Consider the following 20,633-nt stretch of genomic DNA (forward strand, 5'->3'; position numbering starts at 1 on the left):
CCTTGGTTTTCAGAATAGTCCCATAGAACCCACTCTTTATGTCCATGGGAGTGGATCTGATTTTTTAGTGCTGATTTTATATGTGGATGATATGCTCATCGCGGGCCCAGATACTCAGCAAATTGCAGCATTCAAGGCTGATTTGCAGCAGATTTTTGACATGTCAGACATGGGACGGCTCCATTATTATTTGGCATTCAGTTTGCTCATGTTGAGGGGGGTATCATGATGTCTCAGTCCAAGTATATTGGACAGCTCCTTGATCGTTTTCAGTTTGAGGATTGCAAGCCAATCTCTACTCCAGTGGACCCTGGCTTCAAATTCTCAGCTCATGATGGGAGCCCACCATGTGATATCACTCTTTACCAGCAGGCTATTGGATGCCTTATTTATTTATGTCACACCAGACCTGACTTGCAGTATGCAGTATCTCAGCTCAGCAGATTCATGCACATGCCCAATTCACAGCATTGGCAGGCAGTGAAGAGAGTCTTCAGATATCTCAGAGGCACTCAGGATTTAGCCCTCTTCTATGGTGATCACGGTTCACTTACCATGCATGCTTACACAGATAGTGACTGGGCAGGATGTTCCGACACCAGAGTGTCACATACTAGCAATTGTTTTTTGCTTGGCAATTCATGTATCTCTTGGCTCAGCAAGAAGCAACCAACAGTTGCCACGTCTAGCTGTGAGGCTGAGTATAGGGCAGCTTTCACCGCTACAGTAGAGTGTGTTTGGCTTCGACAATTACTTACAAATCTTGGTATTCTCCAAACATCCTCCACTATTGTCTAAACTGACAGCCAGAGTGCTTTGGCCATTGAGCGTAACCCAGTGTTTCATGCGCGTACCAAGCATATTGAAGTTCACTATCATTATGTTCGGGAGCGGTTGTCAGCAGGAGACATAGAGTTGTCCTATCTTCCCACAGAGGACAACATAGCAGATATGTTTACAAAGGCACTTCCTCGTCCCAAGTTCGAAGCCTTCCGACAGGCTTTACACTTGGTTCCCTTTGTTACATGATCTGACATCCCTTGTACATTCATAGGTGGTTATATCCTTTTGGATGAACATGTGCCACCATGACCAAAAAATACCAGGTATTCTGAGACGTTTCCAGAGTACTTCAGTCCATCCCATGGAGGGGGGTTTGTAGGCCATCTTCTGGTGGTTCTAGTGATGCCCTATAGGCCATGGTATGTGCCTTGTAGGCATAAATGTAGGCACTTGTAGTGTTAGTGCCTTTTAGGCCACATAGGACACGTAGTCCTATGTGACACGTAGCACACTTAGTCCTAGGTCTAGGTACAAGTATCTTGTACTCCTATTTTTCATTATCCTAGTTTTGACGTGACAGCCTCTATCGACTCTTTGCAACCTGCACTCTCTCTTTGCCTATCGATCCTACAATGATGATGTCGACAATGATGCTGAGATTGATTGATATATATAGTCGAGATATGACTAAGTACTGCCATTTTGCATTTTTTTGCATTCTGCATTGGTGTGGATGCTTGTTTAGTAGCTCCACTACCACAGCTCATTGTATCAGGTTTTTCACAGTGTCATAGACCCATCGGTCTTCCGAAGACTTTAATAAACTTTATTTCTTTCTTTCTTTCTCCCAATCCCTCTCTCTCTCTCTCTCTCTCTCTCCCCCCCCCCCCCCCCCCCACCCCTTCTCCTTCCTTCTCCCCCTGATTCTCTTTCCCTCCCGCTCTTCCATCCCCCTTTCTCTAATCTGCCCCCTACCCCTGTTCTACAAGCAGGAGAGGGATGGAGCTCTTATAGCCCCCAAGGTCTTATCATCCAGATCTGATGGTCGGCCAGATTGTAGGGCTGTTCCATGGGCCAACTTGCAGTTTTACAGACACAATGGGTCCAGGAGTGGTCCACGAGATCTAGGCCAATCAGCCAGATCTGTAAAGACCAGAAGGACGGGGGTAAACAGTTTACCCCTTCCCTATATAGAGACCCCATGGGGGGCTGCAAAAGCACTTGCGAAGGCCTCTGAATCTCACTGAAGGAGACACAGTCAGAGGAGTGCTAGGCAGAGTTAGGAATATCAGAGGAGTTGTCCGGCAGCCCTCTGCTAGAGGTGACGAGATCTCCACAGGAGCATCAACTTGTCAGACTTTGGCATATGTTGAGCAATAAACTGGTCCTTCATTCCTGATCTGAGTGTTTGTGAGTTTAATCTTGTGTGCGCACAATTTATGAAGTTGGATGTACATCAGTGCATCTGGTTGGTTCAAGCTTCTTCCCTTGGTTCTCCACTCTTCCAGTGCATGAAAGGTTTAAAAGATTTTGCTTAGTGAATTCTCTTTGCAGTTCAATCTCACCATGTGACATGGCGTTAAACATGCCTATTCCAAACTTTGGCGAGGGAGTGGGAGAATGTTTGATGGAGCCCACTGTCCAATCTAGAAGATGGATATCCAGAGCTACTAGGTTGCAAGTGCTTTGTGGGAGATACCTGAAGGAGAGGAAAAAAATCCTGCAGATCAAGTAAATGCCCCAGGTAAAGTTATCAAAGCAGATCTAGATGAAATCAGAGAGTGGGTGCTGTGACGCTCCCACTGATAGTAGGGACAACCACTGATTCAATGCTTCTGCACATTCATGTGGCGGTGTCTGCATCTGAGGCCTAGACCGTAGAAGATTTCTACCCACGCATTCTTGCCAAGTAGGGGTGAACATCATGAAGGGGAAACCATAGATTTGAGTTTGAATCGGACGCATCCTAAATAGGTTGCATGCACCATCTTTCTCTTTTCTATTGTCAGCATTCATTTGGAGGCTGAGTAACTGAGGTATTACACTATTCGGGGCAGGGAAACAACACCCATTAACAAGATTTCTCCAGGGTGTGAGATTTATTGATAGTAATTGAAGGACTTTGTCACTTGCAGATTTCCCTTGAGGAAGAAGATGCATCATATACATAGACAAAGAATAAAAGAAGATTTCCCTTGAGGAAGAAGATGTGTCACTTGGAGATTTCCCCTGAGGAAGAAGATGCATCACTTGGAGATTTCCCCTGAGGAAGAAGATGCATCACTTGGAGATTTCCCTTGAGGAAGAAGATGCGCTAGACAAAGAATAAAAGAAGAGTTTTAAATGTTCATTCTGAAAATAGAAGAAGGCAACCAGATGAGCACACATCTAATCAATCTCTCAAAGCGTGATAGGATCAACCAGCTGCTGTTGGTCAGAAGGTAAATAGTGGGTTGCCTAGAAACTTGGTACATTGCCCATAAATTGCTAGAGCATCCTCAATAAAGTGCTTAGAAGCTACAATGAGTTGGTTTTGACCCTAACAACTACAGAGAGATGAAGTCGGGGAGTTTCCAGGAGCTCAGTCCCCTGTTGATCAAGGCCAAGACTGCATGAGGAGGATGGTGACACAAAGGCAACACAAAGGCATTTAATGCTAACATCCAAGGAAAAGGTCAGGGCAAGCAGAAGAAAGGCAATAGAAGCTTCTACAGACAGTGCTTGGACATCTGGTGAGGGAGTGCCAAGAGAAAAAGGCAGGTCAAAAGAAAAGGAGGAGCAGTTCAAGGAAGAAGAACCTAGAGATCAAATATGTAGATCAAGAGCTGATATTGAGAATGGTCAAAAGATCCCAGATCCTTAGTGAAGGTTGAGGACAACTCAGAGCATGCTGAGGACAAGGCTGTTCATTGGGGATGAGGATGGACATGGCCACTCTAAGGCAAAATCTAAGGGTTAGTACAGGAGGTACTTGGCTTGTAGACAACAACAAAGTAAAGACCAAGGGTATGTAATCTCCCTGCATTATTATGTTATTTTGGAGATACTTTGACCATCCTACTACTGTCCTTCATTCCTGATCTGACTGTGTGACTTTAATCTTGTGCGCACACATTTAATGAAGCTGGATCTCAATCAGTGTATCTGTTTGGTTCAAAATTATTCTTTAACTGGTTCTCTGTTCTTCTGCTGCATTGGAGGTCTCGCTAGCTATCCAGATGATAGATTACAAGCCTAGATCCCCCAACAGAATTATCACAATATCAGCAGGTTACAACTTGGATGAGAGCTTCACAAAGTAAGTTTGCAAGTCCACGTATATTGAAAAAACATATATCTACATGTCCACATTCAAACTGTCATGAGAACCGCAGATGTCATAAACTATATCTGCATTGCTCTTAAAGTAGTTTTATCAGGGTTAATATACTTTCTTCAAGTACCTTGTTCGCAACTAAAATCAACCAAAAATAGGTCATTAATTCAGACAGTGTATATCAATAGCTTGCAATAAAGGGCATTCTGTTGATGATAGTTATAGCTGCAGAACATCTTGGTATAAGAACTAGGACTCCCTTCGCCAAAAAAGAGGGCTGTAGATCCTTACATCCAAAGCATTGGTGCCTTTGTCCATAAGATCCAACTTTGTCAACACGCCAAAAGTTCTCTCACCTGCCAATAATACCTATTTGCATTTAGCTGTATTATATAAGAATTATACATCAAAGACATAATACACAACCTTTAAATTGAAGCTCATTTTCAGAATGCTTGCTGGCACTATTTACTCTAACTTTCCAGTGATGAGACCATAGTGTTTATACAACCAGTCCATGAAGACAATTCAAACAATAACTTTGTATGTCCAAATCAATCACCTTCGAAGTACAATCGGGTTAAGGGATTTAAACATTCAGCCATGTCGGAAAGCCATAAATTATAGAAGTGACAAGAAACCTTAAAACTTCAAGCAACTACTTTAAAAGTTTGATCCAGCACCAATCAACATCAATCATATACTACAATAGCCATTTCCAGGCAAGTCACCTACACAGTTTATGATCAAAAGTTTGTACTGGAACGTATATATACCTTCATATGACTAGAATATATCCAATCTTACAAATTTTAAATTTCATCGAAACAATAAAGGAAAGAAGGAATTGTGCAAGTGGCTTAAACAAAATTATAAGTAAATGAAAAAAAAAAAGCCTTAGTACACAAAGCTAGGCTACTGTTCTCATCAGTACCCAAGCATGATGAAAATTCACTTGAGTGGCTCAAACTTTAGCATGATAAAAATCATATCACCTTTAGTACATGTGTGCAAAGCACATGTATATGTGAACACACATGTGCATGTAGAATCGGTGCACTGTTTACCTGTCTTACAATCAAGTTTCCTGATATTGTAATTGCATGCCTTCACTTTGGGGACTACCTCTTGTAATATAAACATACATGGATTTCACCCCCGAAAAAATTCCCACATATGCCACGTGTCCTGCAGCACGACGCCCGCACTAAACCATGCTCCCGTAGCTCAACCCAAGGGTGAAGGCCACCACCTCCAACACCCCCCTGTGGACAAATCCCGAGGTAAACATGTGAGGCTGACCAGCCCTGGTCACGGCCAAACACAAGACTGGACCAATCCACAAAGGCCAACCGCCCAAATGTCACGAGTAGCAAATCTGCCAAGACCACAGGAGGCAACTAACACGCATCAGGGAGTCATCAAGAGCCACCGCCGCCGCTGCCAACACACACAAATCAAGTCGCACTTCAAAGTCGCCCCATGGATCGCGACAGTCCGCTGTCACAGTCACACAATCGCCACATGTCGCTCACATGACTGCCGCGTCAAACACAGTCCACAGAGTATCTCTGCTCTGACACCATGTTGGCAGCCTGCATGGCTGCCACGTATCAGACGATGCGAAGTACGGGGGTCCCACTCACCCGCCTCCTAGCCATGCAAGGCCCCCTCTCCTCCCAAAAAACCCTGGGAGGGATGAGAGAGGAGGGTCTTAATGGGCTAATATATCCAAGGTCACAATGGCCATATTTTTGCTTATGGATTAACTCCCACGTATGCCACGTGTCCTGCAGCGCATGCCCGCCACTAAACCATGGTCCCCTAGCTCAATCAAGGGGTGAAGGTCACCACCTCCAACACATATCATTGGTCATGTAGGTCTTTCCATCATACAGCTTCATTTGTGCCTCATCTTGTAGCAACAGTGAGCCTAGTTCCTTAAACATAATAGACTCGACAGTTCTCCAATAGTGAGAGTAATCACGAACCCTGGGAAGCTATTCAAAAGCTTAATAAGCAGCAACATTGCCAATTGGTTACTGTACACCTTGTGACCAATTGCTGCCAATTGATCCCTGGGAATTCTCAGCTTCACAAGAAAGTTATGGACTGACTCTCCTTTCGTCGTCGTCATGGTAACTGATTCTGGAGCATGATGATTCTCTCTATGCTTTTTGTTTAATGGAGATCCTTCAATATCCCTCATGCCTCCTGCATAGTGAACCCGTTTATCATGGAGAGTGCACCTGCATTCTTCAATCTCCAATCCTTCACATTATGATCTGCTGGAATAGTGGCGTTCCTTGTGGCATCCACCACATCCCCAGCTTTCAGCTCCATTCAATTTCCAAGCCTCACCAAAATGTGGAATGAGTAAGTTTAATGCCATGGTAAGGTGTATTATGACCGCATGTCTTTTAAACTTTCCTGCGCTTGCAAAGCAAAACACACGTAACTATGGAAGCTCCTCCCTTCTCGACAAGGACACCATCCTTCAATTTAGAGGTCTCAGTTGTAGATGTGTTGGACTCTCGCTTATGATCTTGACTTGAAGACCAAGGCTTAACAACCAAGCTCTGATACCATGTCAAAAAATCTGAACATGTGCCACTAGCTCAGAACATTGGCGCTGATACTACGTCAATAACAAAGAGTTGCTTAGCCAACACCACGCAGCGAAAAAATTGGGAGGGATCACAAACGTGATATCAAACACCACGATCACTCTGTGTGCATGCATGAATGGAAAGAGCACTTCAAATCTAGGGAGAGAATACTCAGAAGTACAACTAAAAGAATAGGTATTGATATAGAGAAGTTCAAAACCTGCCACTACATGTACCAACACATACGACATACTATCGCTGAGATAAGGTACCAAAACCGGCCCCATGTGTACCTACTATCATACTCTGGGACTGGAAACAGGCCACTCATGGGCCCATACACAAGGCCAAAGGGCTGAGCAAAGTCCAGCACAAGCAGCAGCATACAATTGGGGGGTTGGGCCATTTATAGGCCTGGTCTCAAGTCGCCCAAAGGACCAATCTGGCCCGCTAAACAGGTCAGCCAGCAGAAGGTTCAGAGGACCCACATAGGGCTGGAAATGCTTGCATTTGCTAGGTCGGCAGTCTTACAGGTTGGTTGGTCAATAGGGCCTATCAAATTGCTGCCCACATGGCACATTGCCCCCTCGGTTGCCTATGGCCAAGAGGGGGTCATCATAGATGCTAGGAAGGACATTGGTTGGGTAAGCGGTGCCAATGGGGTCATGTAGCAAATAATATGGAGTGCCTAAGGAGCAACTCAGCACCTTGTTGCACTTGAGAGGCAAGATGACTAACATGAGGAAACTTGCTGTGCCGACATAGATGAATGCACAAAGGAGAACTCAAGCATGAAAGACACAAGAGATCTTTGTAACTATTGTACTCTGCTTTATTCAAGATGCTGGCATAAATGCCCTAACTACTATTTGTACATGAGTTGTACATGAGTGCCAAATCTGCATACAAGCTGAGCTGAAATACTCCCCTAGCTGCGACTGTGGGAGACGGGGCTACCCTGCTGAAACAAAACACCAAACCGGGCTGCAATGTGCTGCTGGAGGCTGGGAATTGAATGCCAAAATGGAGGGCAAGGCCTCCTTATATAGGGGGCTGTTAGGCCCGACCTAACCAGCCCAAACAGGCCAACCAGCCAGTCGGCTGGTTGGCTTTCTGGTAGGACTCCTTTTAGCAGCCCTAGGGGCTGACCTGGTAGGGGCCAATGCTGCCTATAAAAGGTGACTTCCCCAGCCCCTTTCCCTTGCTTGGAGCATGCCTTTGGGGGCCCCAAAACCTTGCAAATATGCTGCTTGGGGTGCTGCGATTTGCTGACAAGACAGCCAGTTGTCACTGCAACCTGGGCTTGACCTTGGTGCATGTGGCAATGCGATAGAGGAGATCGAGGCAAATGATTTAAAGGTCGGCGAGGGTTTATCCCACACGATTTGAACCACCTAGCACTCTCAAGGACTAGAGTCTTGTGAGAAGTGCAGCAGAACTGAACAGAAATGGAGAGAGAGAGAGAGAGAGAGAGAGAGAGAGAGAGAGAGAGAGCCAACCTCACACACACCAAACAGGAAAGGAGAGAGAGAGAGAGATGAGAGAACTGCAAGTGATCTCAGTCAAAAACCCCAAAGCGGTGGGGAAAACCTCTGCTATAAACTGCTCCCACAAGAGAAGCAAACAACAATGGAAGGGGGGCACATATATAGCCTCCCCCTCCTAGTCCGTTGGTAGTACAGGGCCGACCAGCAGCCTGTAGGTGGACCGACCCGCAGCCCTAGGGGCTGACTGCTCCTCCTAGGGAGGCCGACCCCCTCAGCCCTCTATAAGGTCTGGCAAACAGCCCTACAAGGGGCTGGTCCCCTGCCTCAAGGGAGGGTAGCAAGAGGTAAGATCCTTAGATAAACACATGCGGTGAGGGTACAAAGATTTAGTTATATGAGGAGCTCACTCTTTTTCAGCTCAGCCAAAGGAATAGTAAACTCACCAAAGTGAGGGAAGCATGCAAAGCAGGTGAATGGGTGTTCTATTGAGATGGGCAAGCTTTAATTAAGGATTTCAAATCCAAACCCAAAGACTCTCAGGCTTAAACTGATGTAGTGAAGGGCACTTTAATATAAGACTAGAAACATAGTTGTGAGCTAAAATAATGTCAAGCTAAGATGTCATGTGCACTCCTCGACTCTATGATTTCCAGAGATGTAGTAGCTATTCTTTTATTGGTGTGTACTTTGCCCATGGGGTCTCCCAAAGATGTGAACAGATCTCTCTCTGGAGGGCTGACCCCCCCCTGCATATGACCCAACCTACAGGCCCATGTGGCCGACCAGCAAGTGGGCCCCCCTCAGCCTATAAAGGGCTCATAGGGGCTGCTCTCTTCCTCACAGAGAGGCCACACTGGCATCCAAGGCTGACGAGCACAAGGCATGCCACCATAGTGGCCCCCATCAGGTCTCGAGCCTCCACCACATGGGCAGATCTGGCCTACACTACTCTACTCTCACAGGGGGCGAGCACACCACAACACAGACCCTCTCTCATCTAACCTAGCCTCACACTGGGCGGGCACACCCATAAGCAAGGCCCTCTCTCTCTAGAGTGACATCAGGAGATGTTGACCTCCAACAAGTCTCTCTCAAAGTCGGATGTCATGATTGAGCCTACAAGCTGGGAGAGGATAAGACACTTTGTTTAGAGCCTTGCACCGCACACAATCCATTGGGCTACTTCAGTTACAGCTGCCCGGTGGCAGAGGACCGAAGTAAAGAGCATGATAAGCATTGGACTATCGACCCACAACCAGCCCAAGGAGAGCACACACTGTTAGAAAAGAGAGTAGGAGAGGTCGCTTGCTTAGGCAAATGCCCCCACACACAACGGAAGCTAAAACACAGAGAGACAGCCTAGAAACTCACAGTGGTATATTCAAATCCATCTTCCTTTCCTGAGTGTGTACTATATAGATGTGCAAACAGTAAATGGACAATGCACAAGAGAGAGATGTAGAACCAGAAAAATATGTCTTTCCAATGTGGACCAAATCATCTACAAAAGAGGGGTTCAGTGTGCCACCCTCTATCAGGACAGTGCTCACTATATGCGGAACCCTACACACTGAAAAGACTGTTCTACCTCCTTGGCACTTAAAAACACTTGGCCTATGTTTCTCACTTAGAGCTTATGTGGGCCTCAATGTGTGCCACAATCACGCCTCCCTGGTTGACCTCCTTGCTGCTGTGAAGGCAGCCCAAACTGAGGCACAAGTTTCTTCCTTGATCCTGTCTTCCTTTGCTACTGGAGCTCTTTGTTTGCTGCAATCACTCACTTCTCTTTCTGCACCAGCAGCCTCCTGGTTTGCTCCTTGAAGCAGGCTGAATTGCTCGAAACGTCCACTCAATGAAGGGATAGAATAACCAAGGCAATTGGCCAGTACCCAGCAAAACAGCCAGCCAACCAGCCAACTGGGTCTGTGAACTGGCCAAGACGACTTCCAGCAGCCATTTGCTGCCCTGCCTGGCCACGTGGCAGCCTGCCACTGGCCCACCACTGTCTGACTCTGTTCCAGGCCATTTCCAGGTTCTTTTTGTGGCCAGAACTCCATGCCAAACTGATGCAGGTCTGCTCCTACTGTTCCACCTCCATGCTGGCCCTGATCCAGCCCATTTGCATCTTGTTTAATCATTCACAGGACCGTACAACTGCGCCACGTGTACATGAAGTTCCCTGGCCTGTTCTGAGCATGCTACTCAGCTCCTGCAGCACCAATGCAATGCCCACAGATGGACCTGACGCCCCAAGACAGATCTGCTCCAGTTGACCCTTTCTGGACTGCCCCACCACAAAGGACCACCACCTGTACCAGACTGCTGCGCAATTGTTTCGTTCCGGTTCTGTCCACCAGATACACTCCAAACAGCCAGTGATGCTTCCAGATGCTGCCCACATGACAGCCCATGTGCTGCGCAGCCTTGCCCACATGACAGCCCATGTGCTGCGCAGCCTTTCTTTTCCTGTTAGACCTGCTCACATGGCAGGCTCACTCACTGCCCTCATGGCACCTGTCCACCTCTCCCATGCTGGGGGCTCACAGATGGGAAGGTGACCACCTAAACTCCAACACACAACAGTGGGATAGTTGGGACTCTAACATAGGTAAAGTGGGACTCTGAACAAGGTTCTAGCCAGCTCAAACTGGGTAGTCCAGGTAGCCCGCGTAGTGCCCTTCTTCTCATACACCACTCACATTAGCAAGCAACTCCCATTAGCGGCCCTCTTGCGAGAGAGGCATTGGCTTGACCAGCACGTACCACAAGCAACTCTCTGCATTTCTAGTCATGGGTTTGACCCAACCACTACTTTTCTAACTAGTTGGGCAGGCCATTAGCTTGAGCTAATGAGGAGAGATGGCATATGCCATTGCTGCACGAGGGGGGGTTAGGAAGCAATCTCACACTGCTTATGGAGCTGTCCCTCATCTCAAGGAATATTGCATTGTTCTGAACTCTGTTGACATAGTCTTTGATGTTTTATGCTGAAGGCAGACAGATTAGCAAGTACACTATTACATTGTACAAAGAGCAGTGTGTACACTACCATGCTTTCATGAAGCTCGTCCATTGAGGTAAGTATCACGGGTCTGAACATGTGCACACACGAATGGACATGCATTTTGTGCACCTGCCTTTGATTTTGTTTTTGTGCAAGAATCGTGCACATGCAGTGGTAATATGTGCATTTTGGTTGTGTCCATGTATAGTTGTAGGTGCACTATGTGGAGATAAATCCAGTAAGGTTCAATTGCACGGATGCAAACCAACAAAAAAAATAATTTGAAGGACTTGGCAGATAATCATCACTTTACTTACCTGTGGGGTCAACTTCCCGAGATATCTTTATTGCATCAGATGTTGCAATATCTTGATTTGCAGGAGAGATAGCTAATATGAGGGCATTTGGCTGCACTTAAACAAAAAAGAGGGCTGGTTAGCACCTGCTTCACGAAAGCAGAGAGAACTTCATTTCCCAAAGGTTTCCCCACCCCCAAAAGGTTTTTGAGATTGACAAAAGCAGTAAAACCTGTTACCAGTTGCGTCATGACTGCGAGAAGAATGACAAAGCATAATATATGAGTTTCCCCCCCCCCCCCACCCACCCCCCAAAAGGTTTTTGAGATTGACAAAATGAGTAAAACAGTTACCAGTAGCATCATGACTTCAAGAAGAATGACAAAGCATAAGATAGGTACTCATTTTGTGAGGTTAAAATTTTCAGGCCCATCAAGGAAAATGTGGCATAGCATTTGTATATACTATACTATACAGATATTCTAGGTAATCTGAAGATTACATCAAGCTTGTGATACACGTGAAAACTCCAAATGTTGGTAGAGGTGGATATATTGCAAAGACAAGTTTCAATTAGACCATAACGTAAAGCCATGAATAGAAAACTTAAGAATTCCTACAGGATGCAAGGAGGAAATTCAAAAAGCACAGAAAATGCATTTGTACATCGTTTTGTCCATACATAAAAGCTTTAACTTTCTCTGTTTCTCTTTTTTGTTCTTCTATATGAAAAGTAGCTTTTATTATTACCAGCTTCCACACATATTGCTGTATAGGCTTGTGGAAAACCTCTTGAGCATTATTTCCTACCCTTTGTCCAGAGATACACTCATACCTTGATACACACACACACACACACACACACACACACTGTGTGAGAGAGAGAGAGAGAGATACCTTGTCAATATAGGAGCGCACCATGTTTTCAATGTCAGCTACAATACTTTCAGGTTGTCCCTCTGCAGAGCAGCAAGTCACCCAAGCTTAAAAGAGAGGAATTGAATAAACAAGGTAGGCTTTTATAGTAGCACCTTTTAAGTGAGAGAAGGTGCTAGCGTTTGGGAAGGCACATTACCAACAGCAACCTTCGTAAGCCCAGGAAGATCAATTAGCGTCAAGTTTACAACTGCAAGCAAAGCTGACTGTTAGGGCAGGAAGAAAATTGCTTTGCCATAAACATCCGATAGCCCACTGACAATATAGACCATGTTCCTTACCATTTGGAGAGAAGATGCTGAGATGGATGGGCACAGGTGAAATCTGTTTACTGCGGCCGGTAATTCTATCTGTTTCATCAGATATTTCTTTCCGGACAGCAGCTGGAGAATGCAATGAAATATCAAATCAGATTTTGAAGCGAAGAGAAGTCCGATTGAAAAAGGGAAGCTTCCTTCCGCAGAATAGTAGAGCTCGATTATTTTCCTTCAGTTGGTGTGTGTGGGCGTGTAATAATTAAGATAGTCTTTAATCGTAATAAAAATCGTCTCTCATAAGTGAGTCAATTTTAAAACCATGAGGCCAAGCTTAAAGTCAAAGAAGCTAGATGTTTTCGGAGTTCTAAGTCGGCCTTACCAAAATCTGTGAAGCGACGCTTGGGAAGATGAAGAAACTCCGCGTAGTCAGGACCTTTGTCAGTTTTGTGAAGCTGCAACACTAGAGGCCGTCTTGTAACGATACCTGCATTCATTCGCAGCCGATTCCAAATTCCATTGTGAACTAAAGCTTACAGACTACAAGCCAATAGAGAAAAGGAGCTCAAACTCATCCACAATTTTAAGTTGAATGCAAAGATTACCGGAACCACGTGGCAAGAAATCCCTGCCAACTATGCTCTCGAGAACAGATGACTTTCCTGAGCTCTGCAGAACAAAGTAATAATTGGTAAGTACCTTCGACAGTCGACCTTGTGAGATCTTGTTTGTTCGTGGACCATTTCTCCCGCATGGCGAGATGCTACATCGGGATCCCGACTTTAAAAACGAAGAACATGAGACACAACGCTGGACAAGGCACATACTTGACCTCCGACCACAGCTACCGAGGGTAGAGCTTCCCATAGAGTGGGAAGATTTTTATCACCGCCGTGGTCTCCAAGAGCAGTGCAAGCTCTCTGGATCCGATTCACGAGAGAGATCAAGCTATCCATGGCTTAGATCCGGGTCCAGAGAGCTGGAGAGCAACCTGAAGATGGAAGAAGCGGTAATCTGAGTGCTGTGATGTCCAGCTCTGCAAGCAAGAGTGCTACAGGGCAAACAAATGCAGCATTTTAATCAGAGGGGAGGCCAGGAGGCTCGATCGGAAGGCAATGTAGGAAATCAGGAGGTGGATCAAGGGAAAAGAATTCTTGAAAAGGTAGCGTGCACCGAAATTGCCAAGCGTAAACCGAAATTTCTGAATGGGATCGTTGAGAAAGGGTGGAATTGAGGCAGATCTAAGGAAGGGGAGGGGGATGATACCAGAAATGCTGTGTGCTGGTTGCGCCGAAGAATTCAAGAAATCGCAAACGCATCGACTCCACAAACAGGAAGCAGCAGATCACTTCTATCTAGCAAGGATCCATAAAGGTGGCCGGCCTCCTTTATATATCTTCGTCATTATGCCCGCATTATGCACCTCTAAACACTCCTTAATCCCTCTTCCACGTGGCATACTTCTTTTTTTCCCTATCATTTAACCAACAACCATAATTACCTACTTCTACGGCCTTTTCATACCTTCCTTCACGTTATCACCATTTATCTATATTCTAATACATACATCATTCACATTGTTCTGTCTCTTTTTTTTTTTTCAGAGATTCATTGTTCTCTCTCTTCACTAAACTAGAATGAGATTTTTTCAATAGCATGAGGTTTCGAAAAAAAGACGAAACAACATAAAACGTCGCGCACTAAGCTTGCCACGTGGCATCCTCTCCAGTCTCCCCCCCCCCAACCCCCTGCCAACCACTCTTGCTCATTTTTTATCCTAGAGAAGCTTCTGAGAAATTCTAGAGAAGCCAGGTCCAAGACCTCAATGATTGCCTGCTTGTTGTGACGATTGTATGAATGCGCAGTTCTTGTCCGATTGTTTCTCTTTTATTCACCGCCCATTTTTTATTCTAGAGAAACTTTGGAGAAATTCTGGGAGAAGGTGTAGTGGGTGACACAAGAGCGTGCAATGCACACGCATTTGTTGCTACTTCCAAGTACGTTGTTTCCAAAACTAGGTACAAAATCATGTTTTGAAGCATAAACACACTAGTACTTTTTTATGCATAGAATGGTCCTACCATCTCCTTATCATTCTCTAAGCTTACAATCAAAGCTTTTCAAGAGCTTTCAAACAAGTACCCATATTGCATAGTGTCGATTTAGTCTTGACCCTCAACAAAAAAACTTAAGTAGCATCCCACTGTCCAAGGTTAAGTTAAACCCTTAATTTCAATATTTCTACCTAAAGTACCTATTTCCTCTGGTTTAAATTTTCAAGCATCTTTAACATGCTATTAGAAATCTAGCTCCTTGGATCCAAATCTAAGTGCACACATCTATTAAACCTTAACTAGTAGTGGGAATGGCTACGTGTGTTCCAATCGTATAGGATGTCTCCCGCTACCTGGCAGCATAGGTCCCGAGTGGATGTGCCCCTCGTAGTGGATCATGGGTGTGATTGTGAGTGTGAAAAAAAAAAACTAGGAGGAGGAATAGTGTCTTGATCACCTTTGTTTTACAAAACCCTTGTGGCTTGTAGCATCGCCTTGTTTATTAAGCCCCTCCTTGACCTTAAGCATCACCTTAACTCTATGGCCCTTCGCACATTGCTACTATTTGCATGTAGAAGTGCTTGTTTACATGAACATGAGTCATCATTCTAGTGTAAATTTGCACGCAATTGTTGCTTGCCTAGTCTTTGTTAGTAAACCTCAAATCCAACGTAGGAGAAGTCATCTTATTGAAGAGATCCATGTAGGAACTTTGGTATTCAAGGAATCTGTGGTTTTAATGTGAAAAGGTCATCAATGTCAATAAATTTTATGTGAAAGCATCTCTCCTTGGAAACAAGTGTTAGCTATATCTCGAAGATTTCCCAATAAAAAATGTAGAGACAGTCGTGTTTATACTTCGAAATCTCTCTCTCTCTCTCTCTCTCTCTCTCTCTCTCTCTCTCTCTCTCTCTCTCTTTCTCTTTCTCTCTCTCTCTCTCTCTCTCACACACACACACACATCATCATCATCATCATCGTCACCACACAAACAAGGGACAACACAGGCATCCCCCTTTTACTTTATTCTTGCTCAATAAAAAAAGCATTGTGCCTCTTTGTTTCGCAGGGAATGAAAAAGAGAATGCATGGGCATAGAGAGAGGGGGGCATATAACTCACTGGGAGCTTGAATGTACAAAGAAAGGGGACACAAAGAGCACCCCAATCTTATGTTACTATTCATAGAAGGATGAGTGATTGGGAAGAGCATGATCATTGTATCTTTCTTTGGCCTCTTCCCTTCTGAATCAAGTTTTTGTCCCCTTCTTTCACCCCTCTCCTTCTGAGTTGACTATTATTTTCAATGACTTAGTATTTAGATATATTGGGTTTATTTTTGGTATACACTTAAACCTCATCTTATTGTATATGTTACGGCTCCTTTCATGCTTTGGGAGCTCATCTCCAATCACAAGCTGACATCAACCCACTAGCATGGAATAACCAAGTAATTGTCACAATTACATCATGATTAATGTGTGGACGTCCATTACATGTTGAGAGGTCTTATCAAAAGTTGGCATACAAGCCCTCTCAAGGAACAACCAAGTAGTGCCCAAGGTGCTTTTTGACTCATTCTCATGCATCAAGCTCTCTCATGCAACACTTAATATCTTTTCATGAAGCATGATTGCGACTCGCGAGTCAACATCTAAACCAACAAGCTTGTATCTCTTTTCATGGTGCTCTATAAATCATCCCTCACTATAGTTTTTGCACTGGAAACCATCAATTCTTAACATCATACAATTCAATGCTTCACCTTAGTCCCATTACATCCTACTCATAATCAAAAGATCCACCAATTTTTACATCAATGTGCTCAACATCAAACTTGTCTTAGTTGCCCAATTATTAACTAGGCTATTGGGTGCCCTTTTAAAGCTCTTAACTACGTAATAGTGGTCCTTCCTTGGAAACTCATGGGTCACCTCCCTTGCAAAATATTGACCACCTAATGTGGGGCTTTTTTGTCTCACTATGTCATTAGTGGCCCACAATGACCCTCTTCATGAAGCCTTAAGATGTAAGATTTCATGTCAGATAACAATAACATTGTAGAACAACATTTTGAAAATACCCCCAAACATTGAAGACAAGACAGCATATTAAAAATATGCATGCATGTAGAACAACAATTTGAAAATACCCCAAAATACTGAAGATAAGACAATAGGGGGATGTTTTTTGGTGAGCATCTTTTGGCAAGCTTTCACGAAAAGGGAGAGTGCTAAGGTAATGGATGCTGTTGTATGTATTTCTTTGTTAAACCCATGCTTGTTGAGTGTCCATGCTGCGAGAGGGCTGAAGCAACTTCTTCTAGGTGAGATGGGTGCACATTCTCTAAATCATTATGCATTTTTATACTACATGTGCCCCTATTGGGTTGATGCCTCACTAGCTAAGGCAGACTCCTCAAAGCCGTTGTACATGTGCACACCGTGGAGATGGAGGAAGGGATGTTTGTAAGGATGAATGTGAGGACACGGAGTGTGTAGAGATGGAGCCTCTTGCAAAGGACTCTAAGGCTGAGCTCTCTGCATCTGTGTTCTCACTTGAGGCATCTAGGATCAACTTGCGTTGCCCTTTCAGGGTGGATGGCTAACTTGGTGGTTCGACGGGTGGATCTCTCCTCTTCTTTGTTGTTGACCCTTGTCCACCTATTGTGGCTTGGAACTCTGCCATCATGCAATCATAACATTAAGACAAAGTATAACATTACAACAATATTGTATACTCATTGTTATATCCACTACTAACCTTGCCAAAGATTTGTCTCTATGGAATCAGAAGGCCTTTCACCATCCAATTGATTTGAAAGAGTTCATCAAAGAACTCCTTTCCATTAGATGGATTTGCAATGGCAAAGATCTTTTGAAACTTCGGTCACAGATTGTCCTTAGCCTTCTTACACCCTAATCGCCTCACTTCCCTTTTTTGGGTTTCCGTGAGGGCATCCACGTTTTGAGACTCCATGTACTCATGGACAATGCATCTAAAATCATCCTAATCAATGAGAAGTTTTAATAACGAAAACGGTGCGAGGTAATTGGTCAGATCAACGCATGGTAGAGGTAACCCCATATCGTGATGTGGAAGGTAGGGATTCTTACATTCTTGAAGAGAGTATTACGTTGGAGTATGAGGTAATGTTTGTGCACTTCGAGAACAATCTGCTAAATTCAAAGAGATTCTCCCCATATGTTTTCTCTATTCTCCCTTTCATGTTAAGTATATCATTTCAATGATTAAGGCACATTGTTGAATGTGTCTGAGATTGCTTAGTCTTCAAAATGCAGGCCAACACACAATGAAGAGGATGCATATGGGAGTGCTCATGAGTTTGCAATAAGCATCGACAGTGGGACTCCGTCTCCATAAAAGTGACCATCTGCTTTGAAGGAAGCTCCCACTTTCAAGGCTTCTTGTTGCAGCTTCTCAAACCCTAACACATCTCGTTGCAGTAATGTTTTGGGTGTCGATGATGTTATGAAATGGGTGCCTATGGGGATGATGAAAGGCTCATTGGACAATGTTCCTTCCAAGTAGAATGCCCTAAGAATCCAATCTGCAAGCACCAGTGTTCAGGGTGCCTTTAGTGCCAATGAGAAGCAAGGGAAAGGGTTATTGAATTCACAACTTGGGCCCACATTCACAGGGCACTCCCATGGAGCCAATCAATCTTGATAGCCCTGAACATGGTCCAATTGAGAGATCATAAAGGAGCTTAATAAGTATTTTTTTGGCTACCAAAAGCAATCAAACACTTTGACGAGGCTCTTGCAACAATCACATCTGATAAAAAGAGTGGTAGAACTTCCAAGGATGTACAATGGAGACGTCGTCTTTGGAAAGTTGGCCCCAATGGATGCCATGGAGCACAAGTATGATGGGCACCTATGGACAAAATCACGCACAAGCAACGTAAAATTTGTAGGGGTTGTGCGCATAAGCTATTGTGTGGGTGTTCTTGAGTATCGAAGGTTGCCGTGCCCATGTTACACGACATCAGGGAGGTATAATCGGACATGCTTCAAGGGGACCATGAAGAACAAATGCCCACTTGGACTGCCAACTAGCATCCAAGGAACAATTGCTTGCCATTACTGCAAGTCCAGGGACATGCATATCGATGTGTGGGTGCAGGGTGTATTATGTCATGCTGCATGAAAAGGGTATATGGCACCTCCAAGTTGGCAATGGAGAGGACCTGAGATCTAGTCCAGTCAACCATGACAAGACTACCAGAGCATGAAAAGTCCAAATGACAATTACCAAGGACATACTGATGACTAGCCTAGTAAAGCCAGACCGTGACACCTCAGAGAATGTAGGAGAGCAAGAATTCTTCCACATCTTGGAGGATCTCATTCCCTTGGTAGAGAGTGCAAGGTGAGGGCTACTTTTTAAGTATAGTTGTAAAAACGATTAACTATGGAGTTTTTCTCTAACCCATTTCTAGAAAATAGGTTTCGAAGAATGGTCGATAGGACTCGGATGGAAGTAGGTGAAAGCACACAGGGATATGACAATATTTTGAAGCTCAAGCAGGACTCCATGTACAACTTTTTACATGGTAGCAAGTTTCCAGGTCAAGGGTCCCCTGAGGACAAGTGCTTTGTCATGAAGATGTCTACAATGGGGCCTGCCTTTGGGGTTGACCTTGTGAATAGGATGCGACGGAATGGAAATGGGGATCTGCGAGCTTGGCTCCAATTCTCGAGGTGGGTTACCATGGGTTGCCATGTATATGACCCAAGGTAAGAAAGATCCATTTTTAACATTCCATGATGTTTGTGAGTTCTTGTAGTCAGTTGTAAGCTTATTGTCAGGTTGCACCCATCTAGCTTGCAAGAGTTGCTTACCATCGCAACATGTGAAATGAAGGAGGAGGACACACAATCACAAGTGTTGCTTTGGCAGATGCTATATGACATCTTGACTCGAGCGGGGTATGTTGCAGCCGATTTCTTTCGATTTATGGCAGATGAGGCACAAGCAAAGGAATGCAATACACATAGTTTACAATGATGGTGCCATAATGGAAGGCAGGGAGTGGTCTTGCCTTTTCCATTGGGAGCAAAGCTTGCAACTACACACCATCACGTATGTGAGGCGAATAAGTCAACAAGAGCACAAAGGAATTCGTGAGAGGTGGAGAACAGCCACCACAAAGGAAGAGGCATGATTGCAAAGCCGCTTGATTAGACAATGGTGGAGGGCAGGTCCAGTGCACGACAGTGACATCCCTACAATGGACTCATGGTTGAGCTGCTGGGAAGTACGGATACCGCATTAGGGAAACAATATGATAGCGGTAAGAAATCATCTTATAAGCATCCATATGGGAGGAATTTTCCTTACATGTTCTAACATGCAACACATTGATCTAGGTGGAGAGGAGCGAGGACAAGGTGAACACCCGACGCACGAACATGGCAGAGTCAAAGCACGAAAGATGGCTAGCAGGGGAGGGATTTTGGAGTCATATATCTTTATACGACACTTGCATTTCAGACATGGAAAATGTAGTGCTCCAAAGTGCGAAGCAATATGCTTATAGTAGAGGAAATCATATTGGAGAGGGGCCTTCCTTGGCAATACAACATAGAGAAAGTATAGATGCATGTATACCAGTCTTTTCATTGCTATTCCTATACCAAATTTACCACTAAAACTTTCAATGATAATTTTTTAAAGCAATTGCCAAGCATAGAGTCCAAAAAATTCAATCCACAAGTCTAGATCATGTAACACTACCAAACTAGACTATTTGGATACTGAGGGATCACTTTCTAATTTTGAAACTCTTGTTGTTATTATTATGTCCCTTTTGACCTTTATAAACCTTGTGAAGCATTGGTTGTCTTCCACAAAGATAAGGTTTCAACT

The 20,633-nt window shown here is 44.4% G+C and overlaps 1 protein-coding gene across 3 annotated transcripts in view; it reads right to left on the bottom strand.

Moving 5' to 3' along the window:
• Positions 1-14,040, bottom strand: part of LOC147897850 (phragmoplastin DRP1B-like) — a 35,574-nt gene extending 21,534 nt beyond the window's left edge. Inside the window, exons 1-9 of one of the 3 annotated variants that reach the window (XM_087380412.1) lie at positions 13,952-14,040; positions 13,513-13,676; positions 13,291-13,354; positions 13,068-13,172; positions 12,713-12,814; positions 12,571-12,621; positions 12,393-12,454; positions 11,517-11,607; positions 4,391-4,455 (exon numbers count right to left, since the gene is read on the bottom strand). In XM_087380412.1, the coding sequence (XP_087236538.1) occupies positions 4,391-4,455; positions 11,517-11,607; positions 12,393-12,454; positions 12,571-12,621; positions 12,713-12,814; positions 13,068-13,172; positions 13,291-13,354; positions 13,513-13,641 (669 nt within the window). In that variant the 5' untranslated portion in view covers positions 13,642-13,676; positions 13,952-14,040. Of the gene's footprint in view, positions 1-4,390; positions 4,456-11,516; positions 11,608-12,392; positions 12,455-12,570; positions 12,622-12,712; positions 12,815-13,067; positions 13,173-13,290; positions 13,355-13,512; positions 13,737-13,951 lie in introns of those variants that run through there. The other 2 variants (XM_087380411.1, XM_087380414.1) reach the window with 2 other exon arrangements.
• Positions 14,041-20,633: the final 6,593 nt, after the last annotated feature.

This window comes from Dipteris shenzhenensis, chromosome 10 (assembly GCF_047967505.1).
Source record: "Dipteris shenzhenensis isolate YYH24624 ecotype China chromosome 10, Dip_SZ_1.0, whole genome shotgun sequence".
In the NCBI taxonomy this organism is placed as follows: domain Eukaryota; kingdom Viridiplantae; phylum Streptophyta; class Polypodiopsida; order Gleicheniales; family Dipteridaceae; genus Dipteris; species Dipteris shenzhenensis.